Raw genomic sequence first — 22,463 nt, 5'->3', positions numbered from 1 at the left:
CTGTCATGTATGGCATCACACTCTTGAGATAACCATATGTTTGATCCAAAGAGATGATGTGGATTGAAAATGTGCCAAGGCACATACAGTATCTGAGTAAGCTAATATCAGCGTGTGTAATTACTGATAGCCCAATGATCGCCCTCTGTCTGGATAAACCTGATTAGCATCGACTAGGCTGTAAGCTGCCTTAATCCACCGTAAGGAGAGAGGGATGGACGCAGGGATGGAGGGAGGGAGCCAACAACAGGCAGAGACAGACAGGATGATACAGAGGGTGAAGAGGGAAGGAATGAGAAGGGAGGGACGGGGGAAAGAGAAGCAGCAAAATACGTCAGAGCAGGTCACGGCCTGAGGGAGAACCAGAGGAACAGCACATGAAACTGAGCTTAACTCCTTCCAAAGCTGACTCCTCTCTTGATTTTGATTTTATTATCTTTTTTTGTATGGTCTTCAACAGAAGAGGAGAAAAGAGGGGATGGGAGTGTGATTAGGTTAAAAGGTCGGCTAAAAGACAGAAAGGAGTAACAGAGATTGAAAGAGAGATGGGGTTGAGGGAGACGGACTGAATGAAATAAATGTGATTCCCATGATCAGTTTAACTGAGAGACCATTAGCATCCCTCTGTGTGTGTGTGTTTAAGTGTGTGTAACTGTGAACATACAGAGATCCACGCAAAAGCTCACACATATGATGCGATAGACAGATACTTATGATATGAACCCTGGTGTGGTACAAAAATCAATGTACTCACAAATATAATATTACGACACACACTCTCTCTCTCTCCCTCTCTCTGTGAGCATTTACACGTTTACCAATTAATCTAATCTCAGCATCAGATACACCAGATTATGTGTGAATGTTGTCCATGCTTCTGTATAATGACCACAGTAAAGAACCGATTTAGCTAAAGAGGTGGTGAACGGAGAGAATGAGAGAATCCACACATTTCCTTGTCATTTACTGACAAAGCTAAAGTGGCCCCACTTAACTGGTCAAATGCCATAAATGCATTAACAATCCTCTTTGCATTAACAGGCAACTTCTTGTGCAAACAGAACCACAGCAGCAATCACAAGACTCAGTTCACTGATGATGAGTCTGCAACTGCTCTTTATATCAGACACTTACAAGACGATGGACAGAGGTGTAACCAAATAGATATAAGTACAGGAATTCAGCTGAAATTTGAGGTATTTGTACTTTACTTGAGTAACTACATGTGATACTTAATACGTCTACTCTACATTTCAGAGGGAAATACTGCACATCATACTCCACTACATTTGATGACAATTTAAGTTATTGGTTATATGTCAGATTGTGATTATTAGTACAAAAAGTAATCAGTAAATGAATTATAATGTATTATTGTAAATTAAGGTTTATAAAGTAGTTAGCCCAACCTTCACCAGCTGCATCATACATAAATGAGGTTAATGATTCGATAAGTGAAATTTTAGCCACTTTCCAAGATATGGCAAACTATGCTGCTGGAAAATATGATGGCTTTATTCAAAAACTGATGGAAAGTAAAGTCCATAGAGTAAATTGAGAATCAGTTAGGTAGGTAGGTAGGTAGGTATTAAATGGATTGACTTCAAGCTCCAAGACCATAAGCTGATACATGCAAGAGTGCACACTGAGGTCAAAAGAAAAAACTCTCTTCATAGCTTCTAAGTCAAGGTTAGAAACCAAGGAAAGATGCATTTACCGTCATGGCACCTATACTATCTACTGGTCACAATCAACCCCGCTACTTCTATTTTCTTTTAAGATACAGCTAAACACATACATTAGTGTTCGTTTGGATTGGATTTTATTATGGATTTTTATTAAGTAGGCTACTATCTTATTTACTCTTGTTTCACTTTGTGTTATTTCATTAGTGTATGTAATGTTCTCTGTTTAAGTGCTTTATATAACTGTATTATAACTACAGTATGGACGCATTAATGTTGCAGCTGGCGAGCATGCTGATTGTAACAACTTTATATACTGCTTGGTAGCTTAATCTATACTAAAACAGCACAATTTATAAGGTGGTTATATTTTACATTACAAATAGACAAACAAATAGACAAATCAGATCCGGTCAGATAAATGCAGGGATGTGAAAAGCACAATATTTGCCTCCAAAATGTACAGGAGTAGAAGTAATAATAATATGTAATAAAAAATGGAAATACTGAGGTAAATATACATGTACTTCAAAGTTGTAGCCTACTTTAGCACAGTAGATCTGCTCGAGTAAATATACCTAATAACCCCACCATTACAAACGTATAGTATGTAGACAATCACAGTTTGTACCACTGGAGCAGTTCAGGTACAAGAGAGACTGTTTATTTCCTTGTAAATCCAGTGAGTGTTAAGTACTGTAACTTTGCACTTCAGTAACTCGCTGTGTTATATTTAATAATTTAGCATTACTGGATAGTTCTACACTTTATGGCCAAAAATATGTGGACACTACCGTGTTCATACTATTGTATATCGAGCAGCCCAGCCCATTGCTTGAACTCCTTCCACCATTCCCTATCCTTGTTGCCGAGTACCTGCATCTGGGGCCATCAATTTGTCTATCATGTATTTTGCCACACTACATAACATGCCCACGATTATAAAAAAAAAAGATAAATAAGCAACAATCATAATTTAGCGCCACTTGAACGTAGAGTGGTGTTTCTTCTTGTCCTCCAGGGGGCGCTGCTGTGTCCGCCGCATCAAGACTTTGACCTTAGCGGGACGCCAACAATCTCTTCCGGGCCAACGCTAAACACAGAGGCTTGAGATGAACATATGAAGTCATAAATTCTTGTTCATAACTGCATTTCTCCGCTGAAGGGAGAAGTTGTACCTGTATATTTACATCTAGGAGCTTTGTTGAACATCGTTCTTGTCGAAGCCGCAGTGGGTTCACGGCTCCGTGTCAACTGAACATGTCTGCGGAGGAAGCGGACAAAACAACCACCACTGATGCGAGCGCTGGAGATGAGGAGGAGGAATGGCTGTATGGAGGTAAAAAAACAAAACAAAACAACAGCAGCAGCAGCTTAAAAATTAAAACTTCTCCTGACCGACACAGACGTGAGTCAGTTGGTGACCTGCTGTCCTAATGAACTGCTAACTTACAACACTGTCTGCTAGTATGAGAGGATTGGAGAGTCTGGAAGCTAAGCTAACAGCTAGCAGCGCCTTTTGCAGCTTTATGAATTGGTGCAAAAATATGTAAAGCTATGTCTGTCATATTACAAGTTATCTTGCGGGGTAGAAATGTGGGGAATGTTCTCTCTTTCGCTCACTGTTGGATTTTGAGCTTTGGTTAAACATTAACAGCGAATGGCCTCTAGGTAGGGATGAAATAAAAAAATTGTTTTGTTTTGTTTCAGATGAATCTGAGAGCAAAGACGAGGATGAAGAAGCTAAACTGAATGCTGCAGTCAGGTAAGTAACATCCATACACACCCATATATACACCCTAAATTTGTATGAGACATTTTCATACCAGTGAAGACTTCAAAAAGACACCTGTTCACAGCAGAGAGCGAGGTGGGTGAACAGGATGAAGTTAAAGTAAAAATTAAAAAAAAAGTTAAACATATGCAACAATAAATGCTTGAGATCTACAGAAAAGTATACGAATGCACATAACATTACAGTGTATTACATGATACCTCATGTTTTTGTGAATTATGTGAAGTAGCTGCTGTAAAGCTGCAGTTTCCCTTTGGCATTGATAAAGTACTCAATCTGTTTATCTAACTGAAAAGCACGCTTCTTGAAAAGTGCAAAGATAGACTGACAGTTGACTGATTTAGTTAAAAGTAAAACAAATATAAGTTTTTATTGTATTTCTAAACTAACCACAGAAAATAAAGGTCATATAAATAAAAGCAGGTGTAAGCAACCCTGTAAGAGTACCAGAAAAAATAATGTCAAGCTGTAGCTTTTAATTCTGTGGTACATTTCCATCACAATTATGTCTTTAAATCTGAGAAATTAGAGAGAGTTATAACAAATATAGGGACTACAACCTAACATGCAGATACTGGTATGAAACACATTTTATACCCTGTGCTTATAAGCTTCTCAAGCACTGGTGCAAAGAAAATTGTCGCTGGATCACCTAATATATAGCAGTTAATCTTGTGCTTCTTATGATTCTTTCATTTGCACTGTTTGAGGATGTGTGCTGTCTGTAGCTTGAAGGAACTTTATATCTAATGCTTCTTTGTATCCACAGTGCACCTGCTGATGCTTCTACAGAAGATGCTGCTGCACATGCTACAGGAAATGGAGTGTCCTCTGAGGTAGGTAGCTTACATGCACACAGTCAGTTTATGCTTTTTTTTGTTGTTGTTAATTTTTTTGCAAGTGCACTCATACTCACCTGCCAGTTTTGGGATGTCAGGCCACAGGTGAAGGAGCAGGTGAAGATGTGGACAGTGACAGTGACAGTGATGATGACGACGATGATGTCCGAGTGACCATTGGAGACATCAAAACTGGAGCGCCACAATACACGTAGGTTTCAGTTAAAGTTTAGCACTAGCTGGCTAGTTAGAATAAGTTAGAAGTGAGATGGAATATGAAGTTTGCAACTTGTGACTTGTAGCAGTAAAGAAGCCTAACTTAAAATGTTCATGTTTTCATGTAAAATGTGTTTTCCTACCTGATGCTTTAAAAAAACATTAAGCTTTCAGAGTCAGTCTGTCTCTTCAGAGTTCAACTAGAGGTTTTGATGTCCAAATACAACAATCTTACATTTGCATAGTTATATTTACAAACTATGGTTTTCAGATAGTTTTCATATATCATTTCAGAGCATTGTTAACACACCATATCCTACCATGTAACTTCAGTAAAACATCAATGTAAACTTGACCTCTGTTTAGACTGTATACGATTATTTTGGTGCATTGACATGATACTTAGATACTTACTTTTCTAACCAAATGTCTTCTGAACACAAACTGGCATTAGCAGATTAAAGTGTTTTCTTTAGTATGTACGGTGTATATGGTAACTTTCATTCAGAGTGGACCTTGTAATGTCATTGACAAGGACACTGTGTTTTTTTCCCCCTCCTATAGAACTTATGGAGCTCCTCCTGTAAATCTCAACATAAAGACAACAGGCTCCAGACCTTATGGACAAGGTGTCGCTCTCTGTTCTTAAAACTGTTGCTCTGACTAGTTTGTAGTTTGACCAACACAATTGCTTTTTCTTCTTTGTACTAATTTGCATTATTGTTTTGAGTAGCCACGAAGCTGAAGGGAGTGGATCTTGATGCTCCTGGAAACATTAATGGGGTTCCAGTGCTGGAGGTGGACATGGAGTCCTTTGAAGAGAAACCCTGGAGGAAGCCAGGTTTGTGTTTGTATTTGTGTATGTGTGTGTCTGTGTCAGTCTGTGTGTCTGTGTGTGTCTGTGTGTGTCTGTGTGGCTAAAAGTTTCAAAATGATAACAAAAAAAAGTTTTCACTGTTCCTTCAGGCACATCACTTATTTGTATTTGCAGGATGTTTGGCGACACTGATAAAGACAAATCATGTCTAGCATGCACAGTATTTCACGAGTGTATGTTTTTATGTGTGCAGGAGCGGATCTGTCAGACTACTTCAATTATGGCTTCAATGAAGACACGTGGAAGGCTTACTGTGAAAAACAGAAGAGGCTGCGTATGGGTCTGGAGGTCTCTACAGTCGGCTCGGTGACGAGCAAGATCACTGTGAGGGACTTTACAGCTCACATTCCCTCTACATTTCACCAGCCATTTTCTTCATAAGCCTCTCGCTATATCTACTTAAAATCAACACTAACTATCTCTACTATGATGACGCATCATATGTTTATTTTTGGCTCTTTCTTAGGTTCAGCAAGGCAGGACAGGCAATGAGAAAGACATATCCAGTTTACCTGTTCACACCTCGAAGCCAGACTTCACATCTCCTGTCAGCCTGTACAAGTCTGCCGTCAGTCAGGTCACCAGGTAACACTTCTGCTTTTATCTTCACTTTATTAAGATATCTTGGAATAAAACACACATTCAGTTTCCAATAGAAGTGCACAGTAGATATACCAACAATGTGTCTTGGCAGTGGAGGGCTGGATGAGGAATAGCACTACATACAGTTAACTGGCCATCTCAAGAAGAAAGGATACATTTTAGTCATGGCTGGTCTGTGTGGCAGCAAAAGTTGATTATTTTAGAGGAAACTGCACAGCAAAAACATTTCTTGTGTTTACTTTTTCAAATGCAACATACTTAGACATTCACTAAAACACACCTGGCCACCTCCAGGTTTACCAGTGTCCCTGTGGTTAAAATAGGTCACCATCCCATGGGCTGTATGTGTGTGTTTGTGTGTTAGGGCCAATGTTACTCTCATCTCCTTTACCCCTGTCCTTTGTTTCAAAATGGTAGGATCTCTCCCCCTCAGTGGACTGGCCCGCCTGCTCAGGACATGTCCTATTATACGTAAGTGGGCATGGCCTTGTCCCGACAAGGTTAAATGGGCCTGATGGGAAATGTGTAGATGTTAAAAACACAGGGGGCCTGGCGTTTTTCTTGACCATGAAATGTGACCACAGAAAAACTCCCGGTGCTACTTCCAAGGCCCCATAGATGCTTTCTTTCTCACCCGTGTGTCTTCCTTTTGGGCTGGTTGATGTGCATGTGTCATGTTGTAGAAAGTTTGTAGAATGTCATCATGTCAGTTAAATGCAACTCTGACACATTTGCAATTTTGGTGGCCCGTTGATAAATGTGAGAATTACCTCAAACTTAACTATAATTTTGAAGTGATTGGACAAATCATTTATTCATCATCGCAGATTTTTCTATGTCAAAGTTATAATCTCAACTTTTTTTTTTTGTAAATGATAAAACCCTTTAAAGCCCCTGAAACACCCATTCCTCCTTAATAAGATGTATTTTTAGTTGGTATGTTGAGGTGAGCCATAACACAATTTTATATAACAGTGGGAGATCATTTAGAGGAGAAGACGTGGTGAAAGTCAAAATGTTTGAAAAGTTCAAAGTTGATGGTTTTATTGACTGTTATTTTTAGAAACACAAAATGGTACAACATGATATCCTAAAAGATTCATTGTTATTAAGTCATCATCTTATGGGGTATTTAATTGTCCTCTTCAGAGAGTCAATTGATTATGCCACTTTTGATTCCTGACCGGTCCTAGAAAATAACTAAAAATGTTTTTGTTATTAGTGTTAGACCGATAAATTGGCCAGGCCGATATATTTAGGGTTTTTCCATTAGCCCAGGTTGGTCCACTTTAGCCAAGCTGTGCCGAGCTTAGCCAAAATGATGTGTTTCCACTACAGCCCCACCCCAAAGCAGGGAATAGCCAAACCATGCTGCTGTGGTCCTGCTTGGCTGCAGGGCCGACCACGGCCAACCCATGATGGTCAAATCCCCTTAGTAGTGTCTTTACCGGCTAAACTCGTGTGTCTGTGCTGAAGTCTAGAGAGAAAGCTGTTTTTAAAAATCTCTGTGTTAAGATCTGAGTATTTTTGCAGCTTCCACTTGTCACAGTTTAGGTTCACTCCTGTGTTCCTGTTTTGTTCTTACATATGTCAGCCTTATTTTACTGCTTACTAATCACCATCAGTGGTATCGCAACTGTCTTAAGTTACCGCTGATACAAACCGAACCTTTCCTGCTGTCTCAGCTTCACCTTAAAAGCTTTTATCCGACTGGTGGGGAAACTTTAATTATGCCTCCGCACTGACGGCAGCCATTTTTAGGTTGTCCATCTGTCTGTCCCATTCTCGTGAATGGGATATCTCAGTAACACCTTGAGGGATGCAAGGATGAACTGATTAGATTTTGGAGGGCAAAGGTCAAGGTCACTGTGACTTCACATATCACATTTTTGGCCATAACTCAAGAATGCATACTGTAATTATGAAACATTTTAACACACAGGATAAAATGATGAAGCGATAATATTTTATGTCCAAAAAGTCAAAGATCAACATCACTGTGACATCATAACTTTCTGCAAAAACACTTTTCTGGCCATTATTCAAAGCCATAACTCGGGAACAGAAAGGGAGTTCATGACCATGTTTCACATTTGTTCAGATACTGACACAAGGTGACACAGATCTCGGGTGCCCAGCTTAAATCTGTGGTGACTGTGTAGATCTTCTGTCTGCTGGGTTGAAGATGTGTGTGAAGCATCCATGTTTTAGAATTTGAAGCTTCTTTGCAGCAATATCCATATTTCAAGCACTGTCTACTGTCATGGCTACAACTTTGTTCTATCAGAATCATCTTTATTGGCCAAGCATGTGAACACATACAAGGTATTTGACTCTGTTTTTTGTTTCTCTCAATGAATGCTGTAGACATACAGCAGAACAAGAATAACAAAGCTTATCGAGGCAAATCAATTTTATTTCTACATCCCTACATCACAAATCAAAAATTTGCCTGAAGGTGCTTCATAATCTGTGTAGCAAACACCTGACAGACACAACTGCAACTTGACTGGTTGATGGAGGCATATAACAGTGAGGCAGTAATTCTAGTTGTGAAGAAGTTATAGATAATGCAATGTGTTAATCACCATGTTAGCGGAGCTTTATTAGCATTGAGACAGACTTTACCTTGCTGTATGGTGCAGTGGAAAACACTCAAACTGCACCAGCGCGGCTCAACTGCTAGTGGCCGTTTACAGCATGACTACACCACGCACAATGGAAAAACCCTAACTGGCAGATATCAGCTTGATGCAGATAAACAAGGTTTGAGATCATTTAGAAAGAGAGTCACCATTACCATTAGTAGTTTGTCCACCAGGCAGCACTGACGAGTTGATTTGTACATTGTAAAATGCCCTGCTAGGTATGTATATTGGTCAAAATACATTGTTTATGTTATGTATGTTTTGTTTAAAAAAAAAAAAAAGAAAGAAAAAAGTATGATATATCAGCCAATATATTCCTTTTTAACTTTAAGTATTGGCCTGAAAAAAACAGTATTGTTATTGCCATAGTTTTTATCATGTTGGATATGTAGTTTATGTAATTTTATTAATGATCATATTTGCTCATAGTATGTGTGGAGATAGACAGTGTGTATGTGAATGTGTCATTTGTTTTGGACTCTTGTAACTTGATGTTAATTTCTTTTACCAGGAAGACGAGTGGTACCATAGATGTGATTGGTGGACAGACGGCCACCATCAGCAGAGTTGAAGGGCGACGCAGACACAACCTAGATGGGAACAATATCCAGGTATATGTTTTGCCCTTATGAAATATTTGTGCCATCTCCTACTAAACTACAGTAACAGTTTTAAGAAACTGCTTTGAGGGTGTGTTCTCATCTCGACCTCTCCTCTCCGTTGTTGTGCAGGTGATCTCTGAACACTCCACGTCAGACGCGGAACCCACCCCAGCTAAGATACCCACCTTCTTCCCCCCTGGACCACTTCCTCCCAACATACCCCCACCTCCATTTCTCCCTCCACCACCAAACGTCAGCACTGCACCCCCACTCATCCCCCCACCCAGTAAGTTCATCATCGTCGTCTCTTTGTGTATTCAGTTTTAAGCAACCATCCTGTTTTGCTCTGTATATGCATAATTGAGTTTTATTGGTGTTGAAAACTGGTAACTCTTTCTGTATCTCCTTTTTCTCTTTCTCTCTCATAGGGTTGCCCATTACTGTCCCTCCTCCTGGTTTTCCTCCTCCTCCTAGTGGGCCCCCTCCTGCTATTATACCCACTATGGACAGGTAACACACATGCACACAAGAAAGCCTGAGCTGAAACTACAGATATGTTATAAAATTCAACATAAGTACATGAGTTAAGGTGATTATAAAACAGTATTTCTAACTTGGACTGGAGTTTGTACAACCAAATGTATATCTAAATTTAATGACTTTTAAGGTTGTATACCAGAGAGTTAAGTTAGGGGTCTGTGTCATTCATTGAGAAATACATTTCTTAAGGGTGACTTCCAGACTCACTACATATATGAAAAAGAAAACAAAAGTTATTGGAAAAGTTTTTCTTCCTTAACCCATTTATACCGGATGCAGCGTAGCGCCCCTCCCGCCGGTTGCTGCGTAGTGCAGCATTGAGTCTCCTGCCGGCTGCTGCGTAGCGCATCATTGTTGATTCCTCGTCATTTCCATGTATAAATATATCATGGAAATGACGAGGAATCAACAATACTGCGCTACGCAGCACCCGGTATAAATGGGTTAATACTGTGTTGTACAAGGTTTTTCCCAGATTAAAAATCTGACCAATGCAAGAGTTTAAAGTCATATGTTTACCTTCTTTATAAAATTGCTAAGCATATAGATCCTTACAACCCTAGACTTTATGCCTAGACAGAAACGCACGCACGCACGCACATACACACAACACACGCACTATCTATAACGTTTTGCCTTTCGTCTGTTTCCACAGTGGCCACCCTGGAGGTTATGATGGACGCTCTGTCCCTCCATATCCGTTCCCTCAAGGTAGAAAGCTTGACAACATAATCTGATTTTCTAACCCTAGCAACACAACAAATACCACAACTTCATTTCAGTCCATTAACAAGACATGAGATGCAACATAAGTGATCTGTTGTGATATGTTTGGAAAACAATAACCTAATGTGTTCAGGATAGCACAAACATGCAGAGATAAGGCCTGTTTTTTTGACAGATCAAAGAAGATCTAAAGTCTGTATTTCTTGTTATTCACATAATTGGGTTTAGTGTTTTTGCTCAAAAGTATAAATATCCATATGTATGTCATCATTTGACAGATATTTCTATTTGCTCGGTGGATATAAAATAATCTCAGAAAGCATTTCAACGCAAATTGCCTCTTTGCCTCTTCAGGTGCTTACCCTCCACCCATGGCTGGAGGTGTGCCTCCTCCATGGCCCCCAATGATGGACAACTCTAAACCCTGGGATTACTATTCACGTCGAGATGACAAGAGAGACAAGGACAGAGAAAGGCCAAGGGAGAGGACACATGAGCGGGAGAGGGAAAGGGAGCACAGTCCTTCAGCTATGAGCTACACCAGGTGAGACAAATACACGCTCAAAGACGTGATGAACAGGGTGATGCGAAATGTTTTGCTTTGCACCAGATAAGTACAATGCTAATCCTCTAAGTATCAGCCATGACGTGACAGATTCACATTAAATACAGTTTTTTTGTAGCATCAATATAAAATTGAGTGTAACTAGCAGTAGAAACATTCAGTCAGGACAGCCTGCCAACTGGGTTTTTAGTCCCATAGATATCCCTGGTGTCATGTTACCTAACTATGATTCCGACAAATTTCACACTGATGTATGCAGATTTTAATTTAAGGAAAATGCTAATGTCTCGTTGGCAAATTTCTGTCAAATGGGGAATTTGTGCCTGGCACACGGTTTGTGTCTGTGCACCCAAACACACAGACTGTGTGAGGTAAATTTTCCAACTGATAAAATATTTTTAATATTTAATCACGTAATTAATCACATAATAAAATGAAATCTCTTTTTCTTTCCAAATGACATAGCGACGAGGAGCGGTATCGTTACCGTGAGTACCAGGAGCGTGGTTACGGTGAGCGCCATCGTGACCGGTCGAGCCGAGAGAAAGAGGAAAGACACAGAGAGAGGCGGCACCGAGAGAAAGAGGAGGGACGCCACAAGTCCTCTCGCAGGTATGTGAACGCACACACAATTTCTCTCCCTAGAACAACTGATCATTTGCTAAACTGTTAAAAGCAATTGTCTAGTTGTAGCTTAGCAACTCTAAATAGGCACAGCAAGCTTGTCGGGATTTGAATTTGACACTCCACAAGAGTTTTTAAAACCAAAACCACAACAGCAAAGGTGTAAGGAACGGATTTAGCTGTGTTTAACCTTCTAAGACCCGAACTCTTGCATGGCGTGCAGTTTTAAATTTTTCTTTGCTATTTAGGCTGATTGGGACCTGAGAAAAATGATGTCCACATATGAGGACATTAGTTTTAAATTTCGATTACTGAGTGGCAGTATAATATCCTCATATGTGGTCACCAGGCCCTTGTTGAGAAAAAGTTAGTATTGTGGTCTAGAGAACCCAAAATGTGAGGTCCACATATGTGGACGCCAGGTCCTAGGAGGTTAAAATGACTTTGTTCATCTGCTCTAACACAAGCTGCAAACTTGTGTCTACCTGCTGTAGTAATCTAGCGTTACCGTAGTAACTTAGTGTTACTTCCAAAACCAAGGAGCGCATGATTACCTTGCTACATTAGTTTTGGGGGTTCCAGTTTGCTTAAAAATAAAGGCCACATTCACAACTAGGACATCTACTGTGAAGTACTTCCCCTTTGTGTGGAAACTATGCCAGCAACACATGCAAAAGCAGCTTCTCATTTCTCGTCGGTGACCTTTGTTTCTGCCGCCTGAAATGAGAAGCTGCTTCTGTCTACACCAAACATGTACATTTACAGTCCAATTTCACAACTCAAGTGAGTGTCATTGTAATATTTTACTTAGTACTGCTGTACATCGGATTATTGCCTTAATGGAGCAAAACAAAAATTATTTTTCTATGGTAAATCTGCCGTTGTTTTCACTATAAACTGTAAATGTGCCACATGAGAGCAGAAAGGTTGTTAGCAACAGCAACTATAGGTCAATTAACAAATGCTGTATTTCTTTACAGTACACCAAAATTTTTTCTATTTTTCCTCTTTGTCTCTTTTCCACCTTGTCTCAACCTTTGTCTCCCACCACACATTTGTTCTTGTTGTTATTGGCACCGTGCTGTCTCCCTGTCATTCTCTCCCTTTTGCCCCTTCTCCATTTCACTTCACCTCTTATTTTTTCCACCCATTGACCTTCTTGTGTCTCCCCCCTTACCTTTAATCTCCCTCTCCCTTATTGACTTCCCTCCCTGCTGTTTACTCTCCCTCTGATCTCTTCCCTTTTACCTCTTGGATCTCCTCTCTCCTTGCCTCCTCTGCCCTTTTCTCACTCCTAACTTTCTCCTTCCATTAGCAGCAGCAGCAGGAGGAGGCACGACAGCGAGGAGGGCGATAGTCACCGGAGGCACAAACACAAGAAGAGCAAGAGGAGCAAGGAGGGCAAAGAGGCCAGCGAGGAGATCAGCGCAGACCAAGAGAACCAGGAGGCCATGGAGTAGTGATTGCCATCTCCTGTCCTTCCTCTCTCCATCTGTCTCCATTCCTGTCTGTCTTTCGTGTCTCCCACCAAGAAGAAAGAAAGAAAGAGAGAAGATGGGCGCAAACCAACAAAACCAGAAAGTCGCAGAGTGATTGATGTGTCCTGTCACTCCCCTCTCCATCAGTCTCCATCCATCCTGCTGCCATTCATCCTCATCATCACTTCAGATGGAGAATGGAGGGATGGTCACTAGCTGACATCAGGCGGAGCATCAATCTTCATCCACCTCCTTCCTCTCTCAGCCCTTCTCTCAGAGCACTGCTGTAACAATGAGGTCATACTCACAGATTTCACTGTATAGTCAGGGCGATCAGCAGAATTTGCTCTTTTTCTGTCATTTGGTTTGTTTGTTGTCCTTTTGTTCTTGTCCTGTATGAAGACACCTGTAGAGAGCTGTCAGTTTAAGTTCAATTAAAAAAAAACACTTTTGATAAAATGGCTATTTGTGGCTTTTTTTTCCTTTTTTTGGAATAAATAGTACAATAATTCTTCAGTTTCAGGGTTTCTACCCTTAATGCATTTTTGAAATCAGCTGTGGGGTCTGAAACATTGTAATAACAAAAATCTTTAAATCCTCCTCCTCTTGAAAATTTGTCATTTATTTGTTACTTCTCTTGAATGTTTGACTTTCGCTGTGTCACTGTGCAGAGTAATGTATGTGCGGAGTTTGCACTGCTGAAAGTTTCTCTGTGCTCACTCTAAAATCTGAGTTTAACACATGTACGTACAAGCAACATGAAATGTCCAATGAACATACAGAGACAGGACTTTTCATTGAAGTAGGCCACACCTCCAGCAGTTCAACTTTTATAACAAAAAATATTAACATTTTCATCAATTCTGGATTTTTATATTTATATTTATTTATATATATTTTAAACTCGGTAACTGAACTTTTTTGCGGAAAAATATTTTTATGTCTTAAAATATGTCTGGGAAAGGTTTTTATTAAGTCCTACTATGAAATGCATTAATATAATTTTTCTTTCAATTTGCCTTTAGGAAGAAAAAAAAGATTTTGATGAGTAACTGCGGCTGCGAATGTGTAAGGTGTAGTGTCTTTACCAACTCACACAACATTTCTTTTTCATGCATGTGTGCACATACATTCAGCTGTTTTGTTTCTTAACATTTGGGTGATTTAAACATCCTCTTAAACTGTCACTGGCACAGCACGGCTGGGGTTATCAGCAGCTCCGGACAAAGCTCAAGTGACTTTCAAATTAATATTTGATTGAAAAATACTGCCAGCAAAACAGTTTTCCTTTGGAATTTGGACTTAAAGCCTCAGTATTTCTAAAATCCTGGATTCATCAAATGGAAGTAATAAAATATTGGATTTAGTCTCAACTTTTTACACCCATTCTATCACGTGCCCAGCTTGTATAGTGTGATTTATTGTTACAGATTAAGCTACCCAACAGTGTCCCGTATAGAGCAGTTAAAATATCATCACATCATGCTGCTTAAATGTCTAGCATCAAAATAAATATAATGTAAATAATATTATAAAGAGAAGGTCTAGACCTGCTCTATTTGAAAAGTGGCTTGATTATGCCTTATATTGTGAATTGGCGCTATACAAATAAAAATTGACTTGACAGTTGTTGACAAATGCATTAATATAGACTTACATCTGCTTACAACTACCGTTAATTATTAACCAGTTATTTAATGTTTATACTGCTTATGAATAGTTAGTAAGGGGCGTTTAAGAAAAGAGATACAGGTTATACTTACATAAAACTTTGATATGAGAACTTTGATTAGTGTATATTTTTACTTTGTGGTATTGCTCCTAAATGATTGGAAAACTTTTACCACCACTGCGTCTGGCTACGAGAATAAAATGGTGCCCATAATGTGTAGAGAGGAAAGTTGGTGTTAAGACAACATGAAAAACTTGATAACATGAAAGGTGGCAAACATAGTAAACCGTTTTTGTACTGGTTGGGTGTGTTTTTGAGTCTCAATGATGAAATGCATCAACATACATACCATATTCAGCCTCTACAAAGCTCCCTGTTGTATGTGATTGGATCAAAATTCCTCAAACAGGTCAAAGTCTCAGCCTCTCTTTCCCCCCTGAGCTGTTTGCTTTGGTTACATCAGCTCACAGAAAAGTGAATATATGCTGCTGAGATGCATGTGGGGGAAAGGTTGCTGATACAAACTTACTTGCACACAGTGAAGAGATACACCTGAAGACAAGATAAAAGCTGAGTGTGGGAGACAAACAGGGAGACACACATACAAGAGCTGCAGAAGGAAAGCTTGAAAAAAAAAAAGAGAACAGAGCCATCTTGAGGATGAAGTGTGTTGCTGTTGCATTGCTGAGTCTCCTCTCACTGGGACACTCTGCTCCTGTGAGCAGCTGTGACAGTCTGGTAAAACCAAAAACTATCAGCAATGAAGACGTAAGTGATCAACTGCTTTAATTTGCATCTTAAGAACCTGTATTTTATTTAAACTCAGCCATAACACATCATGATCATCATTCTCTCTTGTATAAGGCTGAACAGCTCGTTAAACTTGATGACTGAACTGAATGTAAGACAGACAAGAGGGAATACAGACAGTGTTTGTCAGCAATAAAAATTAACCAGTTCAATCACATACAATTTAACGACTAATCTTCATACTGCATAAGTATACAGCCTCTTTTTTTTCAGGGAAAACCTTTTCAAATGTGACTCCTGTAACTTTACATCACTGAAACATATGTAGAAACTATTTCAGGGGTATTGGTGTTAAAAGCTTAAGTAATAAGTAAAGCTCCACAAATTTCTTTGCCACAGCAATGAAAAGTTGGCAAATAACTTCAGGTGACATCTTACTTTAGAGGTCATTTCCTGATACATTCCTTGGAAATTTCCTGGGAGGAACTATGAAATATGATGCACATTATAAAGAAAACAGGAATCTGCTTGAAATACAAGCTCTATTAAAACGCACATACATTTTTACTTAATTATAACATTATTATTAGAAACTTTGTTCTTCAATGTCACATTTTTTATTCAGCTGACCTGCTATCGGCTAAAGGATTTATGCTGTGTTATACCAAGGCAATTAATTGTAATTACTTCATTGGGTGTGTACCAGCAATGTCTCTGTTTCCTGTTTTCCTGAAAACTGCTCCGTTCTCTTCAGAAAGTCTGCTGAATTATTAGGAACTTCTACAGACTGGACCTCAAATCACAGATGTGTAAATTAAAGCTTTACCAAACTTTTATATGGCATCATTTTGTGATCTGTTTTCAAAAGCACGTGCAGTAGCAGTAATAGCAGTGTGTACAATTGATGTCATATTTTATATGTATTTAATTAAGTATCTCAAAGGAATACATGTCTCAGAAATCTTCCATGACCCCACAACAAGTCTGCCTGAAGGTTGAGAAGCACCAATATTCTGTGCTCTGTCTGTGTGCTCCAGATGTTGGGTAGGTGGCTGTACATCGGGGGCAGCTCTGACCTCCCAGGAAGCCGCTCCCTGGGCCACCTGCTGACCAGTGCCTGGCTGGACATCACAGCAACCACCCAGAGCAACATCCTCAATCTCGTCCAGACTCAGAGAATGTAACCCCCCCACCACCACCACCACCACACACACACACACACACACACACACACACACACACACACACACAATTTACATAATGTATAACTGCTTAATTCTTATGAAAGACTCTAAGACTGATGATATGATTGTCTGATGCAGCCTTTGTGTTTTTCTTCACAGATATGGTGACTGTTCGAGCTTAACATACAATGTGACCTTTGAAAACAGCACAATGTTAATTGGTAAGTGAAGAGGAGCCATCATGTGAGAAAGATCCTTAAAACCTGAATTCCCTGTCTGTGTGTGCATGTTTTTCTTTTTTTTCTTTTTTTTTTTTACAGAGCAACCTTTTTACCTCAAAGAAGTATATCTGAAGACTGACTGCTCTGACTGTCTGGTTGTCCATGAAGAAGTTGTCTCTGGCAAAGACACTTTCACCAGTCTTCTGCTTTTTAGTAAGAAATACTCACTACACACTGAACTGACAATGAATGAGCACGATAAAGAAAATGTATATTTTTCTGATGAAATTACATTAAATCAGGCAGCTGCTGTTTTGTGAAGTCAGTATGTGTATGTGCATTTTACAGCTTAAGATGGATTTTTGGCACAAAAAAAACAACTGGTTTAACTATGGTTTAACCGTGTGGTTAAAAAAGTAAGCCTGACAGACGAAGTGAACGACCTCTACTCAGTGGGCTGTCTCCAGTTACTCAGCTTGACAAGTAGCTCTGTTAAATTACGTGTTTGCGGTGTTTTTTAATTTAGTTTAACCTAAAGTTCCTAACCCTGAAGTCTTTATTTCCAGGCAGGAGAAAGAGCGTCTCACCTGACGCTCTGGAGATGCTCAAGAAACAAGCAGAATGTCTCCACATGCCGTCGCCAATAATGATAGAACCGAACTACGGTGAGATTTTTAACAAATTTTTCTATGTCAGCATACTGAGGCTACCTCCAATATTTCACACACACACTTATTTTCAATGTGTATGTACACAGAAATCTGCCCAGACAACATCCTGCCCTCAGAGGGGCTGAGTGCCTTCAGCTCCTTATTAGAGGCCAAGATGGGACATCGAGTTGCAAGACTTCTGGATTCTCTATTTGATATGTTTGTGAACTGATTTAGACTTTGTTTTTGATTTGTGCCATAAGCCATTTTGAAGGACTAAGGGTACATTTTTTTCTGAGATATTGTAGGTCAGTAATTAAGAGATTTTAATAAAAGTAAATGTAGGAACTACCTTATTCTCTTATTTCTACCATAACCCTTAAAATTTATGGTGCTGATGCTATCATCATTATAACTCTTTATAGCTGGTGATTGTGGAGACAGAGGATAAAAAGATGTCATATGCTTAAAATTGCCACCACTGCTTTTCTGTTCAACAAAAACCTTGTTCCACTAGATTCATTACATCCAGGGGAAGTGGCTGGATGCTTTTCCTCTGACATCTTCTAAACGCTAAATTTCATCACGCCAAACACACTTCACTGCCTTTACAGCCTTCTTGTGTTTGTACTTGCACACTTGCAAACTAATTTCCTAAGAGGAAAGGCTTTTGTAGAAGAGGTGCGCACGCTAACCAAATGACATGCTGGAGGCTTAATGGTGGTGACGTTGACGTCATGCGACCATGGTCTGGTTTGTTTTTAGCCTGACATTAGCTTTTTACTTGAGTAAATTGAATTTAGGCTTCAAAAATAAAAATAAAAAGTGGTGTTTATGAAGATTGTCTCTCTGAACATGTAAGCGTCATAAACTTTTCCTTATCACATAGCTTATTTTCTGCAATAATCCAAAAGCCAATTGAAAAGTCCCATTGGCTTTTTTGTCGAGGGAACCAGGGTGATGCTTACTTCTGCGCTGGCCTACAAAAACATGTCACCCCCACCATTGTACACCAGAGTACAATGTAGCTGGAAGAAACTGAAATATAAGAGAAACTGCAAGAAGCGATAATTCTCTGAGTTCATCACTACTAGCAATGCACATACTTATTGTCATTTGATCCACTGATAATATAAAATGTTGAATATCAGCTTTAAGTATGCAAAATGTAATACACAGAGGGTATCTGTTTACAGTATGTAGCTATTTCATTCTGCTGTTTTAAAAAATACTTTTTCCAGTTTTCCAGTTACTGCTTATTAAAGTTAGGTATATATATACTGTACTATACTAATTATAATCCATAGTAATTATAATCCAATAACATAATATACATTATTCTAAAATGGGCTATTCTGCATGATGATACTTTACATTTGGTACTTTAAGTATATTTTGATAGTAATACTTATCTACTTTTACTCAAGCGACATTTTGAATGCATGTACTATGCAGTATTTATATACTCTGGTGCTGCTACTTTTACTTGACTAAATTGACTGGGTAGTTCTTCCACTGTTGAATTTGACCACCTTTCAACCAGATTTCAACACAAGTGTAAACAGTTGAGGACTCCATGTGGGCAGAGCCTCTGTTCTTCATACATCAGTTTTAGCTTGAAGAAGAAACAGTCAGCTTCAAACTGCGATCAGGGCAATACACACAGGTTCAGGATCTTTGTGTGACGAACCATGATGTGGCTGTGCTCAGTCTTCTGTCTGTTGGACAGTCAGCTCCTGTAACAGACTGTGAAAGTCTCCTCCGACCTCTTGAAATCCAAGGAAGAGACAAAGTAAGACACTCTTTCATCTCACTTGTGACCATCCTCTCACGCTCTCACTTTCTGCATCTTTTCATTTTTGAATCTATTCACAATCTATTAATGTGACCATCTGTCATTTTACGCAACTGAGTGAGACACCGTCTGTTACAGCTGCTGGGCAAATGGTTGTTCATAGCAGAAAGTATAAATATGACTGGATCCAGATTGCTGACGAAGACGGATGTAGAAAGCGCCTGGGCCATAATGACGGCTGCTAATGAGAGTGATGGCATCGATCATTTGCAGGCTCAAAAACTTTAATTTTAAGCTTAAATTCGAGGATTGTATGAAGTTTTTTTAAATTCACTTTTCACTCCAAACCACAATAATTTAGGTCATTTTGAATGTTTTGATGTTTCTTCAATGAACAATTTCACTATTTTTGTTTCTTTGTTTTTTAATTTCTATGTGTGAAATGGTTTGGCAAATGCTTCACGCTCAGAACTAAGTTAACCTTAAGAAACAGCACTCTCTCTATGGGTGAGTAGTATAATGGAACTTGCTGTACAAACATTTTGAATGAGTACCTGCACAAACAAATTTGGACTTTGTGTCCAGTGTATATATTTATTTGTTTGTTTGTGTGTGTGTGTGTGTGTGTGTGTGTGTGTGTGTGTGTGTGTGTGTGTATGTGTGTGTGTGTGTGTGTGTGTGTGTGTGTGTGTGTGTGTGTGTGTGTGTGTGTGTGTGCGCGTGTGTGCACGCGTGCATGTGTGTATCCCCAGTTCAACCTTACACTGCCTCTGTCAACCTACTGAATACTAGCTGCACCGACTGCCTTGTTCTCCTCTCAAAATTCCCCACTGCGGTTGGCGTGTACGTTAGTGTCGAGCTCCAAAGTAAGACTAGAGATGTAAAAGAATGACAAACTGTAGTCACTTTTGTCTGTTTTCTGCTTGATTTGTCAGGCATTGATCACATAACCTTGTATATCATCATATTTCCCAGCTGTGAGTCAGACTATTCACAAATTTACTCTTAATGGAAAACAAGAATACGATTATATAGGCTAGATTATAGACATAGCAGCTCTGTAACACTGTACTTAGACACAGTGGTGCTTTTACCTAGATTCTAATAAAGGTGTTTACATGCTGATAAAGAAATGTAAGGGGACATCCGAGGGATGATTAGAAGTAAAACTTTAACTTGCCCCCTTGTGTTTTAATCTCTGACTTTACTTGAATGACCCTAAACAGTATAGCTCCTTTGCCTATACTTGTTGTGTCTCTCAGGCAGGAGAGGGAAGGTGTCTGATGCTGAGCTGCAACAGTTTACGAAGCAGGTAGAGTGTCTGAACTTACCATCACCTGATATCCTGGACCCAGAAAAAGGTATGAACTGTCACGTGTCATGTGGCTGCAAGGGTTTAAATATATTTTTCTTACAGTATATCCACTGATGTGATGTCTTTACCTTTTTTAGATTGTGAAATGTTTAATTATTGATGTTTTTTAACATGCATTTGAGTACGGAATGTACCTGAACTTTTACTTGTCAAAACAAAATTTGGATATTGTTTCTTTATTTGTGCAGCAGTTGCAGCAATATCTTAATTATGGTTTAACTAGGAACAAATAAAATACAGTGCAGCCAGTGGTAAAATGTATTTTCTCAAAACAAACTACAACTTTTTGTTGGATTTACAACTAAAGTTAAATTTATATTAGATAATATTGATTTTACAGAAACATCATCTAAATGGTAAAGTTTACAACACCCCTCTTTAAACCTAATTTAATATGACACCAGTGCCAGTCACACTCAAGTGTGTGAATGGTTGGTGTCAGACAAAGCCGAATATCAACGCTTAAATCTCTAAGCCGTGAATTTTATTCTTTGTCCTTGCCTCTATTTTGTTCGGATCAAGTTGTCCATTCATGAAAAGCCCTGGGATAAATGAAATCAATCCTTAATTCTCTACTTCACAGGCCTTTGCCCAGACGAGTTTCCCTCCCAAGAAATAGAGACCATTGATCTTACTGATGACATGAATCAAATGGGCTCTGAAAGTGTCAATCTATTTGACGAAATTATGAACAGTGACGATGGACTGGAGAAGCTCATCAAACTGAACTCCAGCAGTGACATATCTGATTTTAGAAAAAAATTAAGATTGTCAAGAGTTTCACGACATGCTTACATGATGAAGATGTCATGTCTGTGTGTGTTCTTCCAATAAAAAAAGATACTGAATGAATATGAAGTATGACTGTTGTTCCTTTGGTTTAGGGTTTGCAAAGTTTGATATACAACTACAAACATTGGAATTATTTCATTTACAAGTTCAAAATTATTTGGACCCTAATTTGAGCCCATATACGTAGGTATGGCATGGAGTCATGTGCATGTTTTACCATTTCTTGCTGGTTGTGGAGGACTATAAGGTGCAGTACTGCCCTGAGTTTGATTCTGTCATCGCTATGAAAACACATAATGGTAATTGTATTAAGTAAAATTACTTTCCATGGCAGGGCAAACACTTGCAAGACTTGCAGAAACTAAATAAACAAAAGACTAGTCCTGTGTATTGATATTAGTGCCTATTGGCAGTGGTGGAAGGTAACTGTTTACACAAGTGTAGACAAGTACTGTATGATCAATATTAAACATGAAAAATATTTAGAAGAATAGAAAATATTATTATTATGTCAGGTCACCCCCTATCTTCCTTTATAGCTTTAATTTATTGTCCAAATTATTATTAAATTATTGTTAAATGTGGGAGGAAACCGGAGCACCATGAGTTAAACCACGCTGACACAGGAAGATACTGGTGTCTGGAGTCTGGCCTTGTTGCTACGGCCAGGGTCACCACCAGTGAACCCCTCTGTGTCCTAGTATAACCTCGAGATAAACAGCACTGAGGTGACAGTGCTAACCACTGTACCACCGTGCCACCTTCACATGGTTACAAGACAAATGGCCACTATGGAGCAAGTTGAAAGATGAGCCAGAGGTACTTT

The 22,463-nt window shown here is 39.1% G+C and overlaps 2 protein-coding genes across 10 annotated transcripts; both read left to right on the top strand.

Annotated features, from left to right (window-relative positions):
• Positions 1-2,747: 2,747 nt before the first annotated feature.
• On the top strand, positions 2,748-13,661 carry fip1l1b (FIP1 like 1b (S. cerevisiae)). 4 transcript variants are annotated; one of them, XM_056372356.1, is made up of 16 exons: positions 2,748-3,024; positions 3,396-3,450; positions 4,250-4,316; positions 4,418-4,530; positions 5,100-5,164; positions 5,269-5,376; positions 5,606-5,736; positions 5,879-5,997; positions 6,433-6,486; positions 9,175-9,274; positions 9,395-9,551; positions 9,694-9,775; positions 10,461-10,516; positions 10,886-11,075; positions 11,562-11,708; positions 13,039-13,661. In XM_056372356.1, exons 1-16 carry the CDS (start codon positions 2,946-2,948, stop codon positions 13,178-13,180), a joined length of 1,665 nt encoding a protein of 554 aa, XP_056228331.1. In that variant the 5' UTR covers positions 2,748-2,945; the 3' UTR covers positions 13,181-13,661. The 4 variants fall into 4 exon arrangements, with proteins under 4 accessions (XP_056228331.1, XP_056228330.1, XP_056228333.1 ...); XM_056372355.1 differs by having other exon boundaries at positions 13,036-13,661; XM_056372358.1 differs by lacking the exon at positions 6,433-6,486.
• A 1,679-nt stretch (positions 13,662-15,340) lies between these two features.
• Positions 15,341-21,697, top strand: LOC130166050 (uncharacterized). 6 transcript variants are annotated; one of them, XM_056371335.1, is made up of 10 exons: positions 15,341-15,638; positions 16,658-16,800; positions 16,964-17,025; positions 17,125-17,238; positions 17,592-17,690; positions 17,783-19,467; positions 19,940-19,977; positions 20,223-20,336; positions 20,733-20,831; positions 21,429-21,697. In XM_056371335.1, exons 1-6 carry the CDS (start codon positions 15,531-15,533, stop codon positions 17,905-17,907), a joined length of 651 nt encoding a protein of 216 aa, XP_056227310.1. In that variant the 5' UTR covers positions 15,341-15,530; the 3' UTR covers positions 17,908-19,467; positions 19,940-19,977; positions 20,223-20,336; positions 20,733-20,831; positions 21,429-21,697. The 6 variants fall into 6 exon arrangements, with proteins under 6 accessions (XP_056227310.1, XP_056227313.1, XP_056227312.1 ...); XM_056371338.1 differs by lacking the exon at positions 20,223-20,336 and adding an exon at positions 19,609-19,781; XM_056371337.1 differs by lacking the exon at positions 19,940-19,977 and having other exon boundaries at positions 20,263-20,336.
• The last annotated feature ends 766 nt before the right edge of the window (positions 21,698-22,463 follow it).

Source organism: Seriola aureovittata, chromosome 3 (assembly GCF_021018895.1).
Source record: "Seriola aureovittata isolate HTS-2021-v1 ecotype China chromosome 3, ASM2101889v1, whole genome shotgun sequence".
Classification (NCBI taxonomy): Eukaryota; Metazoa; Chordata; class Actinopteri; order Carangiformes; family Carangidae; genus Seriola; species Seriola aureovittata.
The sequence above is the reverse complement of the archived record's forward strand: the minus strand, read 5'-3'. Positions and strand labels throughout refer to the sequence as shown.

Bases quoted from the DNA above. Each gene is read 5' to 3' on its own strand.
- LOC130166050 (XM_056371334.1), top strand. From the start codon at position 15,531: ATGAAGTGTGTTGCTGTTGCATTGCTGAGTCTCCTCTCACTGGGACAC. The intron at 16,801-16,963 runs GTAACCCCCCCA...TTTTCTTCACAG, and splicing joins CTCGTCCAGACTCAGAGAAT to ATATGGTGACTGTTCGAGCT. The intron at 17,239-17,591 runs GTAAGAAATACT...CTTTATTTCCAG, and splicing joins CACCAGTCTTCTGCTTTTTA to GCAGGAGAAAGAGCGTCTCA.
- fip1l1b (XM_056372355.1), top strand. From the start codon at position 2,946: ATGTCTGCGGAGGAAGCGGACAAAACAACCACCACTGATGCGAGCGCT. The intron at 5,998-6,432 runs GTAACACTTCTG...TCAAAATGGTAG, and splicing joins GCCGTCAGTCAGGTCACCAG to GATCTCTCCCCCTCAGTGGA. The intron at 11,709-13,035 runs GTATGTGAACGC...TCCTTCCATTAG, and splicing joins CGCCACAAGTCCTCTCGCAG to CAGCAGCAGCAGGAGGAGGC.